Genomic DNA, 24,799 nt, shown 5'->3' with positions numbered 1-24,799 from the left:
GAATCTGATCAAAAACTTCCAGTACATGTGCCCTCATTTTAAAAGTTTGTCTTGAAATTCGCCAGCTGTTGGTTCAGATCTTTAACACGTTTGAGGAACGCATTTTTCCTCAGTACGTAAACAGCGAAATGCTTGTTGTTTATGTGAGAGGTAGGAGACAGAGAGAAGTAAATAGATAGGGGTATAGAAAGAGCAGGGAGCATGGGAGCAGTAAGTGAAAAGAACACTTGCGATGCACTCGAGAACAAGTGATCTGCTTTCATGGCAAGTCACGACACCGGATGTCAGTATAAATAGTGGCTACCACGCCTGGCTGGCACAGCAACAGTCACAGTTGTCTAGCTGCTGCTTGGATTCGTTACAGACAAGAATGAAGTTACAAGTGACGTTAATGTTGTTAGTAACTGCACAAATGTGCTTTGCTTCTGCAGCAGATGAGGTATGTGTCAGATTTTGCATGGTTACCTCTCTCATATTCACTACACTCACAGCACAAGCTTTCTCTTAGCATATGTTATACTTTCGAAAACGTGTTACGTACGTAAATTCGATTATGATTTCATTCACAGGAGAAGGAAAGCTGATTACACAATAATCTAGGATGTAACACATTGTTGTTTCCAGGCTTGTCAAATAACAAAAAAATAGGACGTAAGAACCATCAAACACGTAGCGCTGGATGCTGTGCACTTCATTGGCGTGAATACTTGTGTTGCGTAGCATTATAAGACACAGTTTTGCAGGAGCTGCCCCTGGACATATGAGCAGTCAGAACTGGCTACTGCGCCCCGCCTTGGTTCATAGTAAACAACCCCATCTGCATGTTGCCTGTCTAGTGGCTTTCAGTGGCGAAAAAGTTTGGTTTTCAGTATTTCATAAATCTGAAACTTTTAAATGCTGTTATAATCTGTTCGTTAAAAGGTATACTCTTAACTTCAAGGTTTAGGACCCATAGACAAATATTACAGTTAGAAACAGTATGTATGTCTTGACACAGCTTAGTTCACAGCGCTCAAATACCAGGACTACGTTTATCCGGTATCTGAGAATGAGATCACTTAGCGACTTCGAACAAATGTAACACATAATATCGAACCTTTTCGGCGCCCACCACAAAATAATGAAGAGAAAAAAGTCTTTAGCTCTTCATGAAGTTGAACTTCAGCATCAGGCATGACGTTTTAATTTATTACTTCTTTACTAATAAGGCCAGCGGCCTTTCCGCGGTGGTCACACCTGTTCCCGTCAGATTGGGATGGGCTAGAACTTGGATGGGTGACCACCCGGTCCGCCGGGCACTGTTGGCAAGCGGAGTGCACTCAGCCCTTGCGAGGCAAACTGAGGAGCTACTTGATTGAGAAGTAGCAGCTCCGATCTCGTAAACTGATATACGGCCGGGAGAGCAGTATGCTGACCACATGCCCCTCCATATCCACATCCAGTGACGCCTGTGGGCTGAGGAAGATACGGCGGCCGATCGGAACCATTGGGCCATCCAAGGCCTGTTTGGACGAAGAGTTAGAGGAGTTACTACTAAGGCTATTCGCAACATATTTTGCAGGCAGTGCCCGGATACACAACTGAATGTAGCTTCAAAATTATATCAATGTACGCCACGTAATTTCAGGAGAGAAGACGTCATAAACATTGAGACGCGTGAAAAACTAGCGTTTCCCAAAACGAAATGCAAATTACCCGGCCTACACTCATCCAGTATTTAATAATGAGAGCACGCAACCACGACAATTCACTGCAGAGAAATGCCAGTAGCAAAACACACGACAACGTTGCACTGTGAGATGGGGCTGATTTCATAGCCTAACATATTAACATGGTTGTAATTGGGTTCTAGGTATCAACATACTTGCTTGCTTTCTAGATGATCGTCATGTTGAACATCACAATAAATTTATAACTGCTATGAATGTCGTTGATACAGAGATATATAATGTAAGTAGACTAACGTTTCTGCTGTTACGTATATAATTGTCATATTGCAGGTATCAATGTAGATACAAGTGTCTTGTTGTCCTCCGTATCAGATACCACTGACAATGGATTACGGCCTACACCCGAATACTGGTTCAGCTAAAAACATTTTAACTGCAGCTCAGGGTCCTTAGGCAACGGCTTTGCCACAGTGGATACACCGGTTTCCGTGCGATCACCGAAGTTAAGCGCTGTTGGGCGTGGCCGGCACTTGGATGGGTGACCATCCGGGCCGCCATGCGCTGTTGCCATTTTTCGGGGTACACTCAGCCTTGTGATGCCAACTGAGGAACTACTCGACCGAATAGTAGCGGCTCCAGTCACAGAAAACCATCATAACGACCGGGAGAGCGGTGTGCAGACCACGCGCCTCTCCTATCCGCATCCTCAACGGAGGATGACACGGCGGTCGGATGGTCCCTATGGGCCACTTGTGGCCTGAAGACGGAGTACTCAGGGTGCTTAGAAGACGTCCTTCAACAAATATTTACAAGCTGCAGTGAATGAAGCAGCAAGATTTTTAACAGTGGCTGTCTCACACAATACTGTTAACTACCTTAGGTTGTTGTTAGGCGGCCGGCCGGTGTGGCCGTGCGGTTCTAAGAGCTTCAGTTTGGAACCGCGTGACCGCTACGGTCGCAGGTTCGAATCCCACCTCGGGCATGGATGTGTGTGATGTCCTTAGGTTAGTTAGGTTTAAGTAGTTCTAAGTTCTAGGGGACTGATGACCTCAGTAGTTAAGTCCCATAGTGCTCAGAGCCATTTGAACCATTTTTTTGTTGTTAGGCGGTCACTGCAAATTTTTTTTCGTTTTTCAATCTCTGCCGACATACTGCCTTCTCGGCCTATGCTGGTATTGTATTAACCGGGCCTAAAAATTTAAAATTATTTAACAAAATAAAATAAAGATAAACGATGTCACTGCTAGTACCGTTTGCACTTGTCTGGATGAATCTATTCACTGTCATTGGCTTCAGTAAAATCGTACGATATAGTTGGAAACTTATCAGCTTCATCCTCCTGTGGGTGAAGAAGAGCCAGTGGACATACTTTCAATCATAGTGTTGGTCGGCTGGAATCTAGTGCAGCAGCTGCCGGACTTTTGATGCGCTGTGATGCCAGGAGAATTCCATTCATTGTAGACGTAGACTTCCGGTTTGTCAACTTGCTTTCCATTCTATATACTTTGCTGAAAACAAAAATTTAAAGAGGAAATTAGTTTCAAAAATAATATAGAAAATTTTGAAAATGGAACGTCTCCTCCCTCACCCTTCCTCGTTCGTTAAATAATCTCACTAGTTGCCGATAAGGATGGCAAAAAGTAACAACCAGCCAGGTTACAATCATCTGACAGCTATGATTTTTTATCTTACCAGAATAATCGCTCGCATTCTGTTGTGAATTGCAGAAGTGATAATACTGCCAGGGTGAAGTCCACTAAAGCACCATACAAATGCACGCCGTCATCAGATGAGATTTGTCCAACCTGAAAAATCTATACATTGTCCTTTAATTAGCCTGGTATTTATATAAAGTAGAAGCACGGCACAACACTTTTCCCTTCATGTACTGATTCAAAGTAAAATTATTTTAAAAATTCACACACATCATATTATTATGAAAAGTATTGTGCCAAAATCTGTCAGGTTCATATTACGAAGAAACATCTGCTCCCCGAGATCCGGTGTGCCGGCCACCCTGTGAATGGTTTCTAAGGCGGTTTCCATCTGCCTCGGCCAAGACAGGCTGGTTCCCGTTATTCCACCTCAGATACACTATGTCAGCGATTGCTGCGCAAAAACTTTCTCCACGTACGTGTACACCATAATTTCTCTACCAGGCAAACATTTGGGGTTACACTCGTCTGGTATGAGAAGTTCCCGGGGGGTATCCACTGGGGGTTGAACCGCACAATAACCCTGGGTTCGATGTGGGGCGGCAGTGGGGCAGATGGACTGCTGTGGCCCGTTTTGGGGTTGTGAGCCACTGAGGGCTACAGCGGGACGAAGCTTCTCTGTTGTTTCTAGGTCCCCGGTTCAATACACACACACACACACACACACACACACACAAGGACCCCGGTTTAATACACACACACACACACACACACACACACACACACACACACACAGGCACACACACAATGGTGAGATCCAGTTTCAGGACCAAGCGACACAAGCCGCCACTTTGGGTGCCAAGCTGAGAGGGCGCCAGAGTAGCATAAATTTGTAAATAGTGTGCATCACAATTAGTAATGAGAAGTCACATAGATGAATGTGCAACACGGAAATGGGAGGGAGCCAAATCATAAGTCATTTATGTGGAAAAATCTTTTCGAATCGACTCTGAGTATGGTGCAGATGCGTTGCTTGACCCAAAGACGACCATGCAAGTTATTTGAACCGCATTTAAGAGAAATACTGATTGGGTTTTTCTGAACATGAATGCAGAATTAGCAAAATAGACTTTTGGCAGTAAGAGTGATAAATAAGCTCAGACTGGACATGACCACCTAATGTTTACCCGCGCAGTTGTGGAGCAACAGGAACCAAATATGATATGCATATGACTTAGATACCTTTGGAGATAAGAGAACGACTTGTATGAATATCAAGAGCTCAGATGGAAACACAGTTCTAAGCAAAGAAGGGAAAGCAGAAAGGTGGAAGGAGTATATAGAGGGTCTATACAAGGGCGATGTACTTGAGGACAATATTATGGAAATGGAAGAGGATGTAGATGAAGATGAAATGGGAGATATGATACTGCGTGAAGAGTTTGACAGAGCACTGAAAGACCTAAGTCGAAACAAGGCCCCCGGAGTAGAGAATATTCCATTGGAACTACTGACGGCCGTGGGAGAGCCAGTTCTGACAAAACTCTACCATCTGGTGAGCAAGATGTATGAAACAGGCGAAATACCCTCAGACTTCAAGAAGAATATAATAATTCCAATCCCAAAGAAAGCAGGTGTTGACAGATGTGAAAATTACCGAACTATCAGTTTAATAAGTCACAGCTGCAAAATACTAACACGAATTCTTTACAGACGAATGGAAAAACTAGTAGAAGCCAACCTCGGGGAAGATCAGTGTGGATTCCGTAGAAACACTGGAACACGTGAGGCAATACTGACCTTACGACTTATCTTAGAAGAAAGATTAAGGAAAGGCAAACCTACGTTTCTAGCATTTGTAGACTTAGAGAAAGCTTTTGACAATGTTGACTGGAATACTCTCTTTCAAATTCTAAAGGTGGCAGGGGTAAAATACAGGGAGCGAAAGGCTATTTACAATTTGTACAGAAACCAGATGGCAGTTATAAGAGTCGAGGGACATGAAAGGGAAGCAGCCTCTCCCCGATGTTGTTCAATCCGTATATTGAGCAAGCAGTAAAGGAAACAAAAGAAAAATTCGGAGTAGGTATTAAAATTCATGGAGAAGAAATAAAAACTTTGAGGTTCGCCGATGACATTGTAATTCTGTCAAAGACAGCAAAGGACTTGGAAGAGCAGTTGAATGGAATGGACAGTGTCTTGAAAGGAGGATATAAGATGAACATCAACAAAAGCAAAACAAGGATAATGGAATGTAGTCTAATTAAGTCGGGTGATGCTGAGGGAATTAGATTAGGAAATGAGGCACTTAAAGTAGTAAAGGAGTTTTGCTATTTGGGGAGCAAAATAACTGATGATGGTCGAAGTAGAGAGGATATAAAATGTAGGCTGGCAATGGCAAGGAAAGCGTTACTGAAGAAGAGAAATTTGTTAACATCCAGTATTGATTTAAGTGTCAGGAAGTCATTTCTGAAAGTATTCGTATGGAGTGTAGCCATGTATGGAAGTGAAACATGGACGATAAATAGTTTAGACAAGAAGAGAATAGAAGCTTTCGAAATGTGGTGCTACAGAAGAATGCTGAAGATTAGATGGGTAGATCACGTAACTAATGAGGAAGTATTGAATAGGATTGGGGAGAAGAGAAGTTTGTGGCACAACTTGACCAGAAGAAGGGATCTGTTGGTAGGACATGTTCTGAGGCATCAAGGGATCATCAATTTAGTATTGGGGGGCAGCTTGGAGGGTAAAAATCGTAGAGGGAGACCAAGAGATGAATACACTAAGCAGATTCAGAAGGATGTAGGTTGCAGTAGGTACTGGGAGATGAAAAAGCTTGCACAGGATAGAGTAGCACGGAGAGCTGCATCAAACCAGTCTCAGGACTGAAGACCACAACAACAACATGACTTAGTACCAGGAGATAAACAACAGAACAGTAATACCCGCGTTTATGTGGATGGCAGTGAAAAATTGGCGACTTTCTGGCGCAACTTTGTAATTCCTTGAGCAATCTCAGTCAAACTCAGTACATTATGACTCACCAATGGAAGAAAATATTGCTGAGGCCAAGCCACTCCTGGTAGCTTATAGATGTGTTTGGGTGAGAGGGTGCCGCATGTAAAAATAGCGCAAGACTAACATCATTAGTTTCGAATACTCAGTTTTTGGGGCTGTTCTACTGACTGGTGACAGCCCTGATGACACTTTTCCACCAGGCGTGAGATTGATAGAAAGGGGTGATGTGGTAGGCATAAAGCCAACGGCTTCGCCGCCGTAGTAGCACCGGTTCCGCCAGTTCACCGGAGTTAAGCACTATCGGGCTTGGCTAGCACTTGGATGGGTCACCATCCAGTTCTGGCGAGTGCTATTGGCAAGTGGGATGCACTCAGCCCTCGTGAGGCCAATTGAAGAGCTACTTGGTTGAGAAGTAGCGACACCAATCACGAAAACCGACAACAGCCAGGAGACGGGTGTGGTGACCACATGCTCCTCCGTATCCGCATCTGGTGACGCCTTAGGGCTGAGGATGACACGACGCACGGTCGGTACTGTTGGACCTTCAAGGCCTTTTCGAAAGGTGTTTTTTTCTTTTTTTGGTAAGCACAATTACTGGAGTAATGCAGCCAAATTTAGTGCTCATATGGCTAGAAAACAATGCTGGAGCAATTATGAAGAGTAGTAGATAGAAAATGACGTGTAAAAATAATCGAAAAGCAACATGTTACTTTATAATTCTTCACTGCATTCATGCAGCATTCCGGACGATTAAAACTGCAACATCATCAAGCTACCACATAAGAAGCGTCAAATTAGCATCGCATGTACTACATGGTTTAATTTGCAAATGTATGGTATTTCACTGCAACCTGCATTTATTCTGTGTATAAGAAACGATTACACAGCGGGTCTCTGATTCATAACTCGCATTTGAATGTAAGTTACATGCGAATAGGTCGTACAAGCAGAATATATGTCTACTATCATGTATGAAATTCGACACTGGCACGATAGTGATGTACTGAGTTTGCTGTCTACCGTTCTGCGACGTTCCTACCCGCTTTAGTCGGAATCTGATTAAATTATTCAACCAACATGCATTTGAAGGTTTCCTTTAGTAACGTATCTTGAGTCAGGAAGTACACTCCCCCAAAAAAAGACATACACCAGGAACAAGTTGTCTGAATGAGACGGATATCGGTAGATGTGATGCACTTATACAGGCAAACAAATGATTACAGTTCCAGAAAAATTGGATTAATTATTCAAGACAAAGAGCTTCCAATATGGAGCAAATCAATGATCCATTGGAAGTAATTCTACATCTACATCTACATTGATACTCCGCAAGCCACCCAACGGTGTGTGGCGGAGGGCACTTTACGTGCCACTGTCATTACCTCCCTTTCCTGTTCCAGTCGCGTATGGTTCGCGGGAAGAACGACTGTCTGAAAGCCTCCGTGCGCGCTCTAATCTCTCTAATTTTACATTCGTGATCTCCTTGGGAGGTATAAGTAGGGGGAAGCAATATAGTCGATACCTCATCCAGAAACGCACCCTCTCGAAACCTGGCGAGCAAGCTACACCGCGATGCAGAGCGCCTCTCTTGCAGAGTCTGCCACTTGAGTTTATTAAACATCTCCGTAACGCTATCACGGTTACCAAATAACCCAGTGACGAAACGCGCCGCTCTTCTTTGGATCTTCTCTATCTCCTCCGTCAGACCGATCTGGTACGGATCCCACACTGATGAGCAATACTCAAGTATAGGTCGAACGAGTGTTTTGTAAGCCACCTCCTTTGTTGATGGACTACATTTTCTAAGCACTCTCCCAATGAATCTCAACCTGGTACCCGCCTTACCAACAATTAATTTTGTATGATCATTCCACTTCAAATCGTTCCGCACGCATACTCCCAGATATTTTACGGAAGTAACTGCTACCAGTGTTTGTTCCGCTATCATATAATCATACAATAAAGGATCCTTCTTTCTATGTATTCGCAATACATTACATTTGTCTATGTTAAGGGTCAGTTGCCACTCCCTGCACCAAGTGCCTATCCGCTGCAGATCTTCCTGCATTTCGCTACAATTTTCTAATGCTGCAACTTCTCTGTATACTACAGCATCATCCGCGAAAAGCCGCATGGAACTTCCGACACTATCTACTAAGTCATTTATATATATTGTGAAAAGCAATGGTCCCATAACACTCCCCTGTGGCACGCCAGAGGTTACTTTAACGTCTGTAGACGTCTCTCCATTGATAACAACATGCTGTGTTCTGTTTGCTAAAAACTCTTCAATCCAGCCACACAGCTGGTCTGATATTCCGTAGGCTCTTACTTTGTTTATCAGGCGACAGTGCGGAACTGTATCGAACGCCTTCCGGAAGTCAAGAAAAATAGCATCTACCTGGGAGCCTGTATCTAATATTTTCTGGGTCTCATGAACAAATAAGGCGAGTTGGGTCTCACACGATCGCTGTTTCCGGAATCCATGTTGATTCCTACATAGTAGATTCTGGATTTCCAGAAATGACATGATACGCGAGCAAAAAACATGTTCTAAAATTCTACAAGAGATCGACGTAAGAGATATAGGTCTATAGTTTTGCGCATCTGCTCGACGACCCTTCTTGAAGACTGGGACTATCTGTGCTCTTTTCCAATCATTTGGAACCCTCCGTTCCTCTAGAGACTTGCGGTACACGGCTGTTAGAAGGGGGGCAAGTTCTTTCGCGTACTCTGTGTAGAATCGAATTGGTATCCCGTCAGGTCCAGTGGACTTTCCTCTGTTGAGTGATTCCAGTTGCTTTTCTATTCCTTGGACACTTATTTCGATGTCAGCCATTTTTTCGTTTGTGCGAGGATTTAGAGAAGGAACTGCAGTGCGGTCTTCCTCTGTGAAACAGCTTTGGAAAAAGGTGTTTAGTATTTCAGCTTTACGCGTGTCATCCTCTGTTTCAATGCCATCATCATCCCGTAGTGTCTGGATATGCTGCTTCGAGCCACTTACTGATTTAACGTAAGACCAGAACTTCCTAGGATTTTCTGTCAAGTCGGTACATAGAATTTCACTTTCGAATTCAATGAACGCTTCACGCATAGCCCTCCTTAAGCTAACTTTGACATCGTTTAGCTTCTGTTTGTCTGAGAGGTTTTGGCTGCGTTTAAACTTGGAGTGGAGCTCTCTTTGCTTTCGCAGTAGTTTCCTAACTTTGTTGTTGTACCACGGTGGGTTTTTCCCGCCCCTCACAGTTTTACTCGGCACGTACCTGTCTAAAACGCATTTTACGATTGCCTTGAACTTTTTCCATAAACACTCAACATTGTCAGTGTCGGAACAGAAATTTTCGTTTTGATCTGTTAGGTAGTCTGAAATCTGCCTTCTATTACTCTTGCTAAACAGATAAACCTTCCTCCCTTTTTTTATATTCCTATTAACTTCCATATTCAGGGATGCTGCAACGGCCTTATGATCACTGATTCCCTGTTCTGTACATACAGAGTCGAAAAGTTTGGGTCTGTTTGTTATCAGTAGGTCCAAGATGTTATCTCCACGAGTCGGTTCTCTGTTTAATTGCTCGAGGTAATTTTCGGATAGTGCACCCAGTATAATGTCACTCGATGCTCTGTCCCTACCACCCGTCCTAAACATCTGAGTGTCCCAGTCTATATCTGGTAAATTGAAATCTCCACCTAAGACTATAACATGCTGAGAAAATTTACGTGAAATGTATTCCAAATTTTCTCTCAGTTGTTCTGCCACTAATGCTGCTGAGTCGGGAGGTCGGTAAAAGGAGCCAATTATTAACCTAGTTCGGTTGTTGAGAGTAACCTCCACCCATAATAATTCACAGGAACTATCCACTTCTACTTCACTACAGGATAAACTACTACTAACAGCGACGAACACTCCACCACCGGTTGCATGCAATCTATCCTTTCTAAACACCGTCTGTACCTTTGTAAAAATTTCGGCAGAATTTATCTCTGGCTTAAGCCAGCTTTCTGTACCTATAACGATTTCAGCTTCGGTGCTTTCTATCAGCGCTTGAAGTTCCGGTACTTTACCAATGCAGCTTCGACAGTTGACAATTACAATACCGATTGCTGCTTGGTCCCCGCATGTCCTGACTTTGCCCCGCACCCGTTGAGGCTGTTGCCCTTTCTGTACTTGCCCAAGGCCATCTAACCTAAAAAACCGCCCAGCCCACGCCACACAACCCCTGCTATTATTCGACTTGGCATTTATTGATAGAGTTGTTGGTTGTCCACGTGACGGTTATAATGCCAGATCCTCAATTCTTCAAACTTTCTTAACTGTGGAAAGATCCGATCAAGGTAGGGTTTGGCGCGAACGCAGCAAGCAGTAAAATCTATCACCATGTGCGGGTGGGCATTAGCTTGCTGAAATGTAAGCCCAAGATGACTTGCCCTGAAGGTCAACAAAATGGGGCGTAGAATATCTTTTGCTGTATAAATGTGTCGAGGATGACATCCAAAGAGGTCCCACAATGAAAAGAAAGGCACTGGAGATCATCACTACTGGTTGTGGGGCCGTATGTCGGGTGAGAGTCAGGTTGGTATCCCACCATTTTCTGGGGCTTCTCCAAACATATCTTCACTGATCATCGGGGTACAGTTCGAAGTGGGACAATACTACCCAGTCAATGAAATTCCAGGTCGAACACGTGTCTGGAAACGCCTTGGTCAGTGATGGGATACCAACCTGACTGTTACACACCATGCGACGCAACAACCAGGATTGATTGTCTCGGGTGCAGTTTCTTTACGTAGCAATACCCTTTTTATGATCATCTGTGGAGCCTTACAGCACAGTGGTATGTCAACGTTTGGTAGCCCTTCATGGAAGCCATATTGGACCTACATTTTTCAGTAAGATAATGCCCTCCAACACACGGCGAGAGTTTTTACTGCTTGCCTTCATGGTTGCTAAACACTACTTTGGGCAGCAAGGTCGCCGTATCTCTCACCAGCTGAGAACGTTTTGAGCATTATGGGCATGGTCCTTAAACCATCTCGGGATTTTGACGATCTAACGCGCGAGTTGGACAGAATCTGGTCTGATATCCCTCAGGAGGACGTTCAACAACTCTATCAATCAACGCCGAGCCGAATAACTGTTTGCAGAATGGTCAGAGGTGAACCAGTACGTTACTGACTTGCTCAATTCGTGAAGCTCTTTCTCTTGAATAATCATCCATTTTTTCTGCATAATTATTTGTTGTCCGTATGGGTGCATCACATCTACCGATTTCTGATCGTTTCAGATACTTTTTTCGTGGTGTGTCTTTGAGTGTCACCTGTTACCGACAAACTGGCGCACCTGACCTCGCCAGTCTCTATGATTGACGAACTATGGTAGCATGTTCTCTGCATCTCTCACCCACTGAAAACATCTGGTCGCATGTTGCTGAGAAACTTAAACGTCAGACCTGATCAGTCAGTATTTTTGATGACTTAAGGTACAGAGCTGAAGCAACATGGAATGACGTTCTCATATCTGTCATGCAAGCCCAATTCGACTCGAACCCCTTCCAGGTCGTTCCGCACTGACATACCTCCAAATCACTAACCACTTTAATCCTGTATTCTTCCTGCTATACTGGATATGAACAATAAGAGTAGGCCTACACTAATAAGCAGTTTTAAGCATTGGGAGATCTCATATTTCTCCAGTACTAGCATGTGGCGAGGTGCTTTCGCACATTGCAGGAAAATGCTACGGCCATGGGATGGGTATGTAGAATGTTGTGAGTGATCAAATGGGGCGGCATATGTTTATACGGGGCACAGTGCACATGTTTCACGAAAATCAGATCCAGCCACCATCTTCTTCATTCCAAGAATGTCTGAAGGAACTGGTTGTATTTTCTTATCAATCACAGACATTGTTTTGAAACATTACTACACACCTCAGCTGTTCTGCTGGTTTGTACATAATTTGTATCCAATGGTATATGCCCCAGAAAATTACAAAGAATGTGGTAAAAATTGGTGTTTGATATGTCAAAGCCATTTTTTAATATTATGTTGAAAACTGTATACGATATTTCATATTTTTTATTGTCGTGACAATAAATTTGTTTTGGTACTGATTTATTATAGTTTTTTCCGTGGTAGCCACCCTGAAAAAATCGTTCTGAAATTAAAATTTTAATTCCGAAAATCCTAGGTTCCCATGAAAACATGACTTTAGCTACATTTGTGGGACACATGTGTCCCACTTCACCGACTTTCAAAATCGGTTAGCTCAAAAATTTTTAATAGTAAATGTGTATTATTTATCAGAAAGGAAGAAAATTTTCGACCTTTTATTTTTCAGATATATGCAAATTAATTTTTAACCATGAAAGGGTAAAATAATTCAAGTTTGACGTTTCTTGCAGAATAACGTGAAACTGTTAAAAGTTTTTGTTTTACTACTTTGAAACTAGTTCTGATCTAACTGATCATCTCTTGGCAGAACATAGATACAAGAGACAGGCAGTAACATACAAATTTATACTTAGAGAGTATAGAAAAGGGATAATTCAGTATGACAATCATTAAAATCATTAAACAATTACTTTCAAAATTTTTTTGTGGTGATTATGACATGATCATAATGTTGAAAAGTAATCACTGTGTGAATATCTAGCTCTATAAGCACAACCAGGATAACAAAATAAAATGTGTTACGTATCACAACAACTACATTTACATTCAGCCATAATATACTTTGCACATTATATGACAACGTTGAGTCTGTAACTACATTAGGGCTCTGTACTCATTCTATTTATAGACCAAACAGGGAATCACATACTGATCAGTATACTATAAATTACATACTTTCTCTCATATTATATTAGAACTTACATTTGCATTATCTCAGAATGGGAAAGAGATCGTTATAAAATTATCAATTATTAATTAGGTTATGTAAATTGAGTACCTTATAAAACTGTACACCATAAAATATAAAAAAAATATTTAGATTGTCAAAACTGTTAATCATCTGCCTTATATAAAACCAAACAAAATCTATAGAAGCATTCCATGGTAGAATTACGTTAAGATACATTGTATCTGTCACATGGACGAACCTTGAATAGATGTGTATTAACGTAATTAACGTATAAATAATCAAGCAATAACATATTGCCAAATACAGTCGTTATTTCAGATATGGAACAATAGCTGTGTTATAGGTGTCTATTATAAAACCGAAAACTTTAGTTATAAGTATCTGATCAGTTTATTAGCAGGCATGGTACCTGGAACTCCTAGCTGTTAATGTCTTTCAGACATATAAATTGGCTTTCACGTTATAGATAGTGTTATACCGGAGCCAAGGTAGCCCCTGAGGGTCGGCAACCCATATAACACCACACAGGACGAGGCTGTCTATGCCCAAGGCGTACCCAAAAGCACCATGGTAAACACTGGCTATTTACACACAAGATAATGGAAACAGACATTTCGACCACTACTTCCTGCAGGGGGAGCTCGAGCAGCGGCCTGCAGTATCACTACACCGAAATCTGAATGGCTGGAGACAGCTACTTAGGGGCTAGAAGCAGGCCCGAAGTTCAGTTCACGCCTGATGCCGACCTCGTGTACCGCAACTGTGGAAGATTACGTCTTCGTCTCGGAATTGGACTGTTGATAGTGTGTTACAACGAACCTTTGTGGAAAATAAGAGGTGAACTTTTGTTTGCCTCCATTAGGAGACTTTTTCTTCGTTATTATTACCTTTCGTTTGTATCTTCAGTCACCAACATTGTGAACTTACATCAATAAAAGTTGTGTTGTGAAAAATTGCGAATTGTCAGTCACAACAAATAGTTTTCGTACCTTTCCTCTCAGATACAATATCGGGATAAATTAGTGACAGGGCACCACCAAGTTTTGTGCTAGCACAGACTATTGGAAGTGGGGGGGGGGGGGGCGGGAGAGCGGAGGGGGGGGGAGGCCGGGGGGAGGTGGGGGGGGGGGGAGGAGTGTTAGGCTCCTTTCCAGTTTCCTGTACGCTGATGCTGGGTATATAAGAGAGAGACAGAAATATGGAAACACCAAACACACAGCTCTTCAGCATGCTTAATAAGATGTAGGAAAACCGTTGGAATTTAAAAACGTCTCCAGTCTTCTCGGAATGGATAATTACAGGTCCTGTATGGTTTTTAAGGGTATCTTATAATAATCTTACTGCAAGATTGTAGCAGGCTCAGGCAGTGATGATGGGTATAAATTCTTCTATCCAAAGTGTACTACAAAGGCTCAATAATATTGAGATCTGGATACGGTGGCTGCCAGAGGAGACGCGAATATACATCGTCTTGCTCACAAACCACTCCTGGACGATGCGAGCTGTGAACAGGGGCCCTGCCGCCTTGGAACATAGCACCACCACTGGGGAATGAACTTTTTACCGTGGGATGGACCTTATCAGCCAATTAAAGTCACGCAGTAATGCGATCTTGCAGAGTACGCATGGAGCTCATGGGAATACCGTGATATCGCTGCCCAAATCGTGACCGAGCTTAAATTTGGCCAGAAGTTGGAAACAGTGTGCATCAATATTCATCTGACAAAATGACTTTCATTGCTCCACAGCCCAGAAAAAAAATTGAAAATTTGTGGTACGAACTTATGGGACCAAACTGCTGAGGTCATCGTTCCCTAAGCTTACACAGTAATTAGTGTAATTAGTCTAACTTAAACTAACTTACGCTAAGAACAACACACACACCCATGGCCGAGGGAGGATTCGAACCTCCGACGGAGGGAGCCGCGCGGTCCGTGTCAAGGCGCCTTAAACTGCGCGACTACCCCTCGCGGTCCCGCAATGCAGGTTTTATGGCTTTGTCACCACATTTTCCTGTTACAGGCACTTGCATCACTTATGTGTGGTTTTGGAATTCCAGTTCGTCCTCCAATTCCCATCTTACGCAGCTTGTTTCGTAATGTTTTGATACTGACAGGGTTCACGAGTGTGACATTCAATTCTGCAGTGACTTTTGCAGCTGTCGTCTCCTTATTTTTCATCACACTCCTCTTTGATGACCATCTTTCACGATCACTCACTGCACACTTCCATCCGCATTGTGACTTAGCAGATGATGTTTTTTCCGCTTCCCTTGTATGCGGTATAAATCTTCGATACCGTCCCTGTTGAAACACCAAACTGTTCGGCTACCTTGTTTATGAAAGCACCCACCATATGAGCACCGACAATTCGGCCAGGTTCGAATTCAGTTAGCTACCACATAATGCATTGATAACTTGCTGAGGAGACTGGACAGGTGCCGCTCGTCGTCAGATACAACAGCTCAACCTGCAGGCTTAGTTAGCATTGCATTTACGTTCAAACATGCATTTCTTGAGGTGTTCTCACGTTTGTGTCCAACCGCTGTATAGCAGATGTCACAGGTACAGGAGTGGCTGTTTACCCGTGTGCAGGACTGCGCTGCGGCGTCCGCCGCCATGTGCTCGCAGCGCCGGCTGCAGTGTCCCTGCCCAGAGGTGTGCGCCGACGTCTACCTGCCGGTGTGCACGCGCTGCCAGGATGGCCAGCAACACACCTTCCCCAACTGCTGTGCCTGGCACGCAGCGGTATGCGCGCTGCAAGCGGGTCAGTACAGCTCTACACCAGCTGCTACAGCAATGTGCACAATATGCACTACTGGCCATTAAAAGTGCTACACCACGAAGATCACGTGCTACAGACGCGAAATTTAACCGATAGGAAGAAGATGCTGTGATATGCAAATGATTAGGTTTTCAGAGCATTCACACAAGATTGGCGCCGATGGCGACACCTACAACGTGCTGACATGAGGAAAGTTTCCAACCGATTTCTCAACACAAACAGCTGTTGACCAGCGTTGCTTGGTGAAACGTTGTTGTGATGCCTCGTGTAAGGAGGATAAATGCGTACCATCACGTTTCCGACTTTGATCAAGGTCGGATTGTAGCCTATCGCGATTGCAGTTTATCGTATCGCGACATTGCTGCTCCCGTTGGTCGAGATCCAATGACTGTTAGCAGAATATGGAATCGGTGGGTTCAGGAGGGTAATACGGAACACTGTGCTGGATCCCAACAGCCTCGTATCACTAGCAGTCGAGGTGACAGGCATCTTATCCGCATGGCTGTAGCAGATCGTGCAGCCAGGTCTCAATCCCTGAGTCAGTTTGCAAGACAATAACTGTCTGCGCGAACAGTTCGACAACGTTTGCAGCAGCATGGACTATCAGCTCGGGGACCATGGCTGCAGTTACCCTTGACGCTGCATCACAGACAGGAGCGCCTGCGATGGTGCACTCGACGACGAACCTGGGTGCACGAATGGTAAAACGTCATTTTTTCGGATGAATCCAGGTTCTGTTTACAGCATCATGATGGTTGCATCCTTGTTTGGCGACATCGCGGTGAACGCACATTGGAAGCCTGTATTCGTCATCGCCATACTGGCGTATCACCCGGCGTGATGGTATGGGGTGCCATTGGTTACACGTCTCGGTCACCTCTTGTTCGCATTGACGGCACTTTGAATAGTGGACGTTACATTTCAGATGTGTTACGACCCGTGGCTCTATCCTTCATTCGATCCCTGCGAAACCCTACATTTCAGCAGGATAATGCACAACGGAATGTTGCAGGTCCTGTACGGGCCCTTCTGGATACGGAAAATATTCGACTGCTGCCCTGGCCAGCACATTCTCCAGATGTCTCACCAATTGAAAACGTCTGGTTAATGGTGGCCGTCCAACTGGCTCGTCACAATACGCCAGTCACTATTGTTGATAAACTGTGGTATCGTGTTGAAGCTGCAGGGGCAGCTGTACCTGCACACGCCATCCAAGCTCTATTTGACTCAATGCCTAGGCGTATCAAGGCCGTTATTAAGGCCAGAGGTGGTTGTTCTGGGTACTGATTTTTCGGGATCTATGCACCCAAATTGCGTGAAAATGTAATCACATGTCAGTTCTAGTATAATATATTTGTCCAATGAATACCCGTTTATCATCTGCATTTCTTCTTGGTGTAGCAATTTTAATGGCCAGAAGTGTAATACAGCAGTGTTCGGCATCAACTTTCTTGCGATTAAATAAATAAAAGACGCCTTGTTTCTATTTTCTATTGAGAGTTCTAAAACTTTTATCAGCCGCCCCGGTGGCGCAGTGGTATAAGCAACTGGTTTCTGATCATTCGTCCGAGATGTGTCCGGGTTCGAATCCCAGTGAGGCATGGATGATGCATTTATCTGAACACACGGGTTCTTTCCCCTCCCTGGGGTAAGTGACCTTAAATTAAGATGGATCAATACTTATAGCCCATTGAGTTGCTCACGGTGGTAGTTAAACCTTAAGTAAAAAAAAAAAAAAAAAAAAAAGAATGAAATAAAAGCTTTCGTTAAGTACATTTTTTTCAAAAAAATGGCTCTGCGCACTATGGGGCTCAACTGCTGAGGTCATTAGTTCCCTAGAACTTAGAACTAGTTAAACCTAACCAACCGAAGGACATCACAAACATCCATGCCCGAGGCAGGATTCGAACCTGCGACCGTAGCGGTCTCGCGGTTCCAGACTGCAGCGCCTTTAACCGCACGGCCACTTCGGCCGGCACATTTTTTTTTTTTTTTTCAGTGAACTGTTTCTTAAATCAGAGTTACTGGACTTGGAATATTCTTTCTTCTGTACAGTAAATTTTTGGCTTCAGATTTTTTTCTTGTACAAATCACAAAGAAATTTCAGTACAAAATCAAAATGTAGCTTTGTTTTTATCTGCTGCCCCCTACGAGTACAATTTAAAATTTATCAGAAGTAATACTTTGAAGAACGGTACTTTATTCTTCTTTTATGCTCATTTCACATGAATAGTATCACTTACACTCATCGTACATTTACTGGATAATCATGATACAGTAGAGGCACACTTTCATCAAAGTAAGTAGAGACTTATTATGTAACTGTTTCGCATGCCTTTGAAAACAACTCGATGTTTTAATTTTCTACCCTTCTCCTTTTTTCTCCTAATTTGTTCAGTTTTTTGGCTGTTTGATTTGAAATTATCATTTTCCGTCCCTAAAATTTTGTCATCCTTGGCGGCCGCCTAGTCTTGCCTAACGGTAGAAACAGCCCTGTTGGCGCGTCTGTCTCGACATTGAGCTCCTATAGAATAGGTTGGATCGTCCGCCATGTTTTTCCCAACTCTGAGAATACAGCAATGCTATTCACGCAACTATTTATGATATCTCTTATAAAATATTTGATATTGCATAAATGAAATGCAGCGAACAGTGATTAATGTGTATAGAGATATTTAGAATGCCCTTTTAATATAACAGAAAAATGTAAATGTGATATTACACGGCTATTGAAATGTATGCTGGGAACTTGCGTGGTAGTTTGTAATTATTAAATGAAATGGGTTAAGAACTCTGTACCAATATCTTCAAATATGGATGTTATGCAGTAACAGCTTGTGCCTATTTGTTAGTTTTTGCCCATGTACGGTCCTCAAAAAAGTGGTGTTTATTTTTCAATCACAAATAACTACTTTTAAAAAATGCGGCATTTTTGTTGTACGGATGGAAGGAAAGTATAGTTTCATGTTACAGTGAAAGGAATTTTTATTAGTAGTTTCATCTATCATTTAACAAGTATACATTTTGTGTACTTCGTGATAGGTTAGTACAACTTTATTCTTTGACGGATTCCCTGAAAATGAGCAATCCATTATAAAAATATCTTCATTAGCACTCATCCTACCGTACCTATAGAAGAGATGGTGTTAAGTATTATTCAGTTCTTGTACGTATGTTTATGATAATGACGTATAAATACATCACAATAAATATTCCTCTCCATCTTGCCAGCTGCGAAAATATCTCAGGAATTGAAAAATTTTGAGACAAGCTTCTTCAGTATAGTTTTCGGCTAGGGGAAGAAACGCAAATGTATACAGTTGGTATCATGTTTATGATTTCTTTTTATTAATATATACTTACAATACACAGCTGAGCGTCTGGTCTTGGTTCTCACTCTGGGGAAATTTATGGCCCATCTTTTTTTTCGTGCGGAGGCACCTGGAAATCTAAATATACAAAAAGTATTTTTGCAGTGGTAGTGCGGTTCACAGCTAAGCAGCCACCCATGTTTGCGACGAATTCTTCAATTCATTTGATTAAAAATCTCCACTCGCATTGTGACTCACATGTAAACAGTATGAATATCCTACACTTCAGGGAAAACTTGGCGGACTGTGTAGCTCAGGTTATAGGATTCCTGCCTCAACTAGTAACGGAATGCAATTTTGTGCATGTCTCTATGGCAACGCGTTGGTGTTGTCGCAGCTCTATGTATGGCTGTTGTTTCTGCCTACTGCCGCTTGCGATTCGCAGGTGAATCAGCTGGCAATGACACTGCTAGCTGTGAGGGAGTTTAGGGCGCCGCGTTATGGACGTACGATGACCCCACGTCTTGGTGTTTTTCTGTTTCAGACTGCGCCCTGGAGCACGATGGCGAGTGCTGATCATTCGCAGCTACCCCGGCGGGCTGCTGACTGTAGTGGACACCTGAATTACACGTCCAAAAATAAAGGAAAACTATATCATATTGTAAAATGTTATCTTTTCTTGTATCCTCTGGATGGCGAAATGCATCACCTAAAAAAATAAAATAAAAAAAATAAACCTACCTTTACATCTTTGGTGCATGATAAACTACTACTTGATGAATTCCATTGAGGTTCTTACCGTAGCAGTAGACATTCTGGTTTAAAATCGTCCGTATTCATTCCTGTCTAAACACGACTGCTGAGAATGTCCTTCCTGATGCACCATAGCTTGGAGAAAACGTGGTGAAGTTTAACGACAATAATATGGAGAAAAGGGCGACAGTACAAACGGAGAAGATGACAGAACGTGTTTCCAAGGTGCTGAAGTTAAGAAGGAGAATGTGAAAATTACATAAGAATATTACGCCTCCGAGAGGCTACATCTACCGTCAAAATGAAGAACCAAAGTGCTCGCAACAAGTGTATCGTTGATGACATGTACCACAATGACAAAGTGCTGAAAGAGTGACAATATGATACGAAAAATACAGATTAACAGTAACTGGTGCTAGAATTTTAGCTTGTGACGATTGTAAGAATAAAGGGGTGCACGTCGTTGCTTTCTTCATGCCCCCTCTCCGTCTATCTTAAAGATGAAGGTGCTGCTTCTCAGAAGTCCTGTGGAGTAATACGTAGAAACAAAATACACTCCTGGAAATGGAAAAAAGAACACATTGACACCGGTGTGTCAGACCCACCATACTTGCTCCGGACACTGCGAGAGGGCTGTACAAGCAATGATCACACGCACGGCACAGCGGACACACCAGGAACCGCGGTGTTGGCCGTCGAATGGCGCTAGCTGCGCAGCATTTGTGCACCGCCGCCGTCAGTGTCAGCCAGTTTGCCGTGGCATACGGAGCTCCATCGCAGTCTTTAACACTGGTAGCATGCCGCAACAGCGTGGACGTGAACCGTATGTGCAGTTGACGGACTTTGAGCGAGGGCATATAGTGGGCATGCGGGAGGCCGGGTGGACGTACCGCCGAATTGCTCAACACGTGGGGCGTGAGGTCTCCACAGTACATCGATGTTGTCGCCAGTGGTCGGCGGAAGGTGCACATGCCCGTCGACCTGGGACCGGACCGCAGCGACGCACGGACGCACGCCAAGACCGTAGGATCCTACGCAGTGCCGTAGGGGACCGCACCGCCACTTCCCAGCAAATTAGGGACACTGTTGCTCCTGGGGTATCGGCGAGGACCATTCGCAACCGTCTCCATGAAGCTGGGCTACGGTCCCGCACACCGTTAGGCCGTCTTCCGCTCACGCCCCAACATCGTGCAGCCCGCCTCCAGTGGTGTCGCGACAGGCGTGAATGGAGGGACGAATGGAGACGTGTCGTCTTCAGCGATGAGAGTCGCTTCTGCCTTGGTGCCAATGATGGTCGTATGCGTGTTTGGCGCCGTGCAGGTGAGCGCCACAATCAGGACTGCATACGACCGAGGCACACAGGGCCAACACCCGGCATCATGGTGTGGGGAGCGATCTCCTACACTGGCCGTACACCACTGGTGATCGTCGAGGGGACACTGAATAGTGCACGGTACATCCAAACCGTCATCGAACCCATCGTTCTACGATTCCTAGACCGGCAAGGGAACTTGCTGTTCCAACAGGACAATGCACGTCCGCATGTATCCCGTGCCACCCAACGTGCTCTAGAAGGTGTAAGTCAACTACCCTGGCCAGCAAGATCTCCGGATCTGTCCCCCATTGAGCATGTTTGGGACTGGATGAAGCGTCGTCTCACGCGGTCTGCACGTCCAGCACGAACGCTGGTCCAACTGAGGCGCCAGGTGGAAATGGCATGGCAAGCTGTTCCACAGGACTACATCCAGCATCTCTACGATCGTCTCCATGGGAGAATAGCAGCCTGCATTGCTGCGAAAGGTGGATATACACTGTACTAGTGCCGACATTGTGTATGCTCTGTTGCCTGTGTCTATGTGCCTGTGGTTCTGTCAGTGTGATCATGTGATGTATCTGACCCCAGGAATGTGTCAATAAAGTTTCCCCTTCCTGGGACAATGAATTCACGGTGTTCTTATTTCAATTTCCAGGAGTGTACTTTAGACAGAAAATCTATGTAGTTCTTCTCTAATGAGTGAAATGTGAATAAGGTAGGGTAAAATTGAATTAAAATCAGTAGGTGCTACATTTCCAGTGCTTTATTTTACTGGCACTTGGTTAGAACATTAATGGTATAACGTTTCCACCATCAGCATTCAAACAGAAAGGAGCAACAGACTTGACCAAAGATTCTCGGTATTTGGTAAATAAATTCAAAAATTGCTGAAGTGCTAGCCAAAAGACCTTCCACTGTCTCCATAGGTTTGTAATGCCCCAGCTTTTTTCATGTGACTGGTATTAACTTATGGTTGTTGCCCATACCAGTTTCTCTCATATGTTGTACCCACTGTCAGTTCATCTCACTATATCATTCTTTGGCCTCTAGTAATAGCTTTGCCACTGCATGAGTCGTTGTTGTAATCAGTTAGGAGAGAAGACGTATCTCAGACACCTTTGGAAAAGATTGACTGAGTTCATCTGAGCATCAAGTAAGTGGAAAATCGCTCCCACTTGCCCTTTTGAGTGTTATGCCTTGTTCTGAGGGGAACGTAGTGTTGTAACTAGGAATCATGCATATTCGGCTCGCTAGGCAAACAATCAGAGAACTCGTATTAATGACTTTTATTACAACAAATACAAATACTTAACTTTTATCTGGGAACTTTTGTAATCGTTTCTACATGATCATCCAGAAGTGCAACAATTACACAGATGTGTCGCAAGCAAAGGGCAACATACAAAATAATCAGTCTTCTTCAGAACAGACAAACATAAGTAACACATCTGGTCATAGCCACCGTTACTAACAAAAGTCTCTCAACTCAACTGCAGTGACTGATAATCTCTAACTGTGCTACGTAGAGATTGCTAACGAAGTGACTAACGGTGAAGCTGCTATCGAAGTGGGTTGTCACCAGTGGAGTGCGGCGCTTACATCGTCTTCACCTAGGGGCCGCTGCTGTCACGTTGTCTTCCTGGAGGGAGATCGGTCAGCCTGCGATTGGCTGGTCTCTTCTCATAGCCCTCTCTTCTCTTTCATTCCCGACTGGTGTGCTGGCACTGACTTCGCGCCATAACACGTTTTAGTGGTAATACGGCTAATAACAGCCAGCAGCTGACACAATGCAGTCAGTGTTCAGCCTTTGGAGTATATGGGTAGACAGATTTCGAATTGTGATGGCATATTCTCTCACTTGCATCTCTTGCTTTCAAGGAGAGATTGTGACTTTATCAGCAGAAACAACATTTTTCTGTCTGATAATATTTTATTAAATGTTTATCCAGTGGGTCAAGTTGCCTTCAGCACAACCAAATGAGTAATTTAAAAGTCATGAGTTGCTGATGCCGATGTCTTTAAAGGTAGCTGTAGCGACAGGAGGTCCATATGGGAAAGTTTGCCGAGAGAAGTATGCAGTCATCATAACGGTGCCGTTACAGCAACCTGTGAACAGCCAATTACATAAATATAGTTATATTAACATCAATCCACAGTTAAGAAACTAAAACTCAGGAAGAATCGCAGTGTTAATAAAAAAGACGTCACAGTATAAGGTAGGTGGAAATTCAAGAGGTACGACATCCCAGCTAGTACACTGCCATTGGTCAGAGCCCCCTTGCATTGCCTGGAAATCAGCTGAGCCGCAGACTTCAAGTTTTCTGTTGCGATAAGTGGTAAATGAGACATTGTTCTTCGCTGTATTTTTTATACTGATAATAAATAATTACACCTTTTATTTCCAGAACATTTTAAAACAACAACTGTTCTAATTAGTCAAGCTAAAAGAGCAGTATAATAACAGGATTAAAAATAAAACGTTTCTGGACAAAGTAGCAGTGCATTACACATCAGTTGCGTAACTTTACCGTTTATAGTAATCAATTGATCAACCTGAACACTTGACACACACACACACACACACACACACACACACACACACACACACACACAGACAGACGCGCGCGCGCGCGCGCGCGTAAAATGAAGCACCTAGAGGACATGGTCTGACGTCAGTGTAACTTTGTAGAGACATATTATCAGAGTATGTACATAACGGGCGTAAACAGCGCCAGGTGTTGAGTGGTCACTGTGAAGGACACGGAGATGCTGCACAAACTCTAGTGAGACAGTGTTATCAGCACCTGACAGAATTTGTAAGAGGCCTCATTGTGGGTCTCCATTTGGCCGGCTGGTTGACTCAAGCAAAGTCCAGATTTGTGGCGCATTCAGATGTCTCAGTGGCCCGATGTTGAACTACATGGGAATCTGAAGGCAAGCCATCATCAAGGTTCTTGACGACCACGTCTGACCACCACAATGGAGGACTGCTGTTTTGTGCACGAAGCACACAATAACCCCTTTATATCGCGTCTGTCATCCGTGAACAAGTAAGCCACTCTCTGCCACATTCTGCGTCATTCTGCTCTATAGGTCAGAGACTAGCACCTGCTCGACTCAGTAGTTACCAGTCCATTCACAAGCTGCCATTATCTCCACAACATAAGCAGCTACGTCTGAGGCGGTCCAGTGACAGAAAGCACTGACTACTGAAGAATGGCATCGCACTGTGTTCAGTGATGAACCATGGTTTTGCACTATCCAGGAGACTATCATTGCCGTATATGGCGACACCCTGGGGATAGGCCCCATTCTTGCAATGTTGTGGTGAGGCACATCTGTATTACTCCTTCCATCAACGGTATGGGAAAACATCAAATACGACTTCAGTAGCCCTATCCTGTATAGTTCGGTCGCTCTGCTGATTGGTT

At 43.7% G+C, this 24,799-nt stretch overlaps 1 protein-coding gene and 1 pseudogene across 1 annotated transcript; both read left to right on the top strand.

Moving 5' to 3' along the window:
* Positions 1-294: 294 nt before the first annotated feature.
* Positions 295-19,967, top strand: LOC124613875 (turripeptide Ici9.2-like). The gene is made up of 3 exons (XM_047142603.1): positions 295-439; positions 15,800-15,971; positions 19,845-19,967. Exons 1-3 carry the CDS (start codon positions 371-373, stop codon positions 19,874-19,876), a joined length of 273 nt encoding a protein of 90 aa, XP_046998559.1. The 5' UTR covers positions 295-370; the 3' UTR covers positions 19,877-19,967.
* Positions 2,123-2,240, top strand: LOC124614280 (annotated as a pseudogene).
* Positions 19,968-24,799: the final 4,832 nt, after the last annotated feature.

This window comes from Schistocerca americana, chromosome 4, assembly GCF_021461395.2.
Source record: "Schistocerca americana isolate TAMUIC-IGC-003095 chromosome 4, iqSchAmer2.1, whole genome shotgun sequence".
NCBI lineage: Eukaryota > Metazoa > Arthropoda > Insecta > Orthoptera > Acrididae > Schistocerca > Schistocerca americana.
The sequence above is the reverse complement of the archived record's forward strand: the minus strand, read 5'-3'. Positions and strand labels throughout refer to the sequence as shown.

Bases quoted from the DNA above. Each gene is read 5' to 3' on its own strand.
- LOC124613875 (XM_047142603.1), top strand. From the start codon at position 371: ATGAAGTTACAAGTGACGTTAATGTTGTTAGTAACTGCACAAATGTGC. The intron at 440-15,799 runs GTATGTGTCAGA...ACCCGTGTGCAG, and splicing joins TTGCTTCTGCAGCAGATGAG to GACTGCGCTGCGGCGTCCGC. The intron at 15,972-19,844 runs GTCAGTACAGCT...TTTCTGTTTCAG, and splicing joins GGTATGCGCGCTGCAAGCGG to ACTGCGCCCTGGAGCACGAT.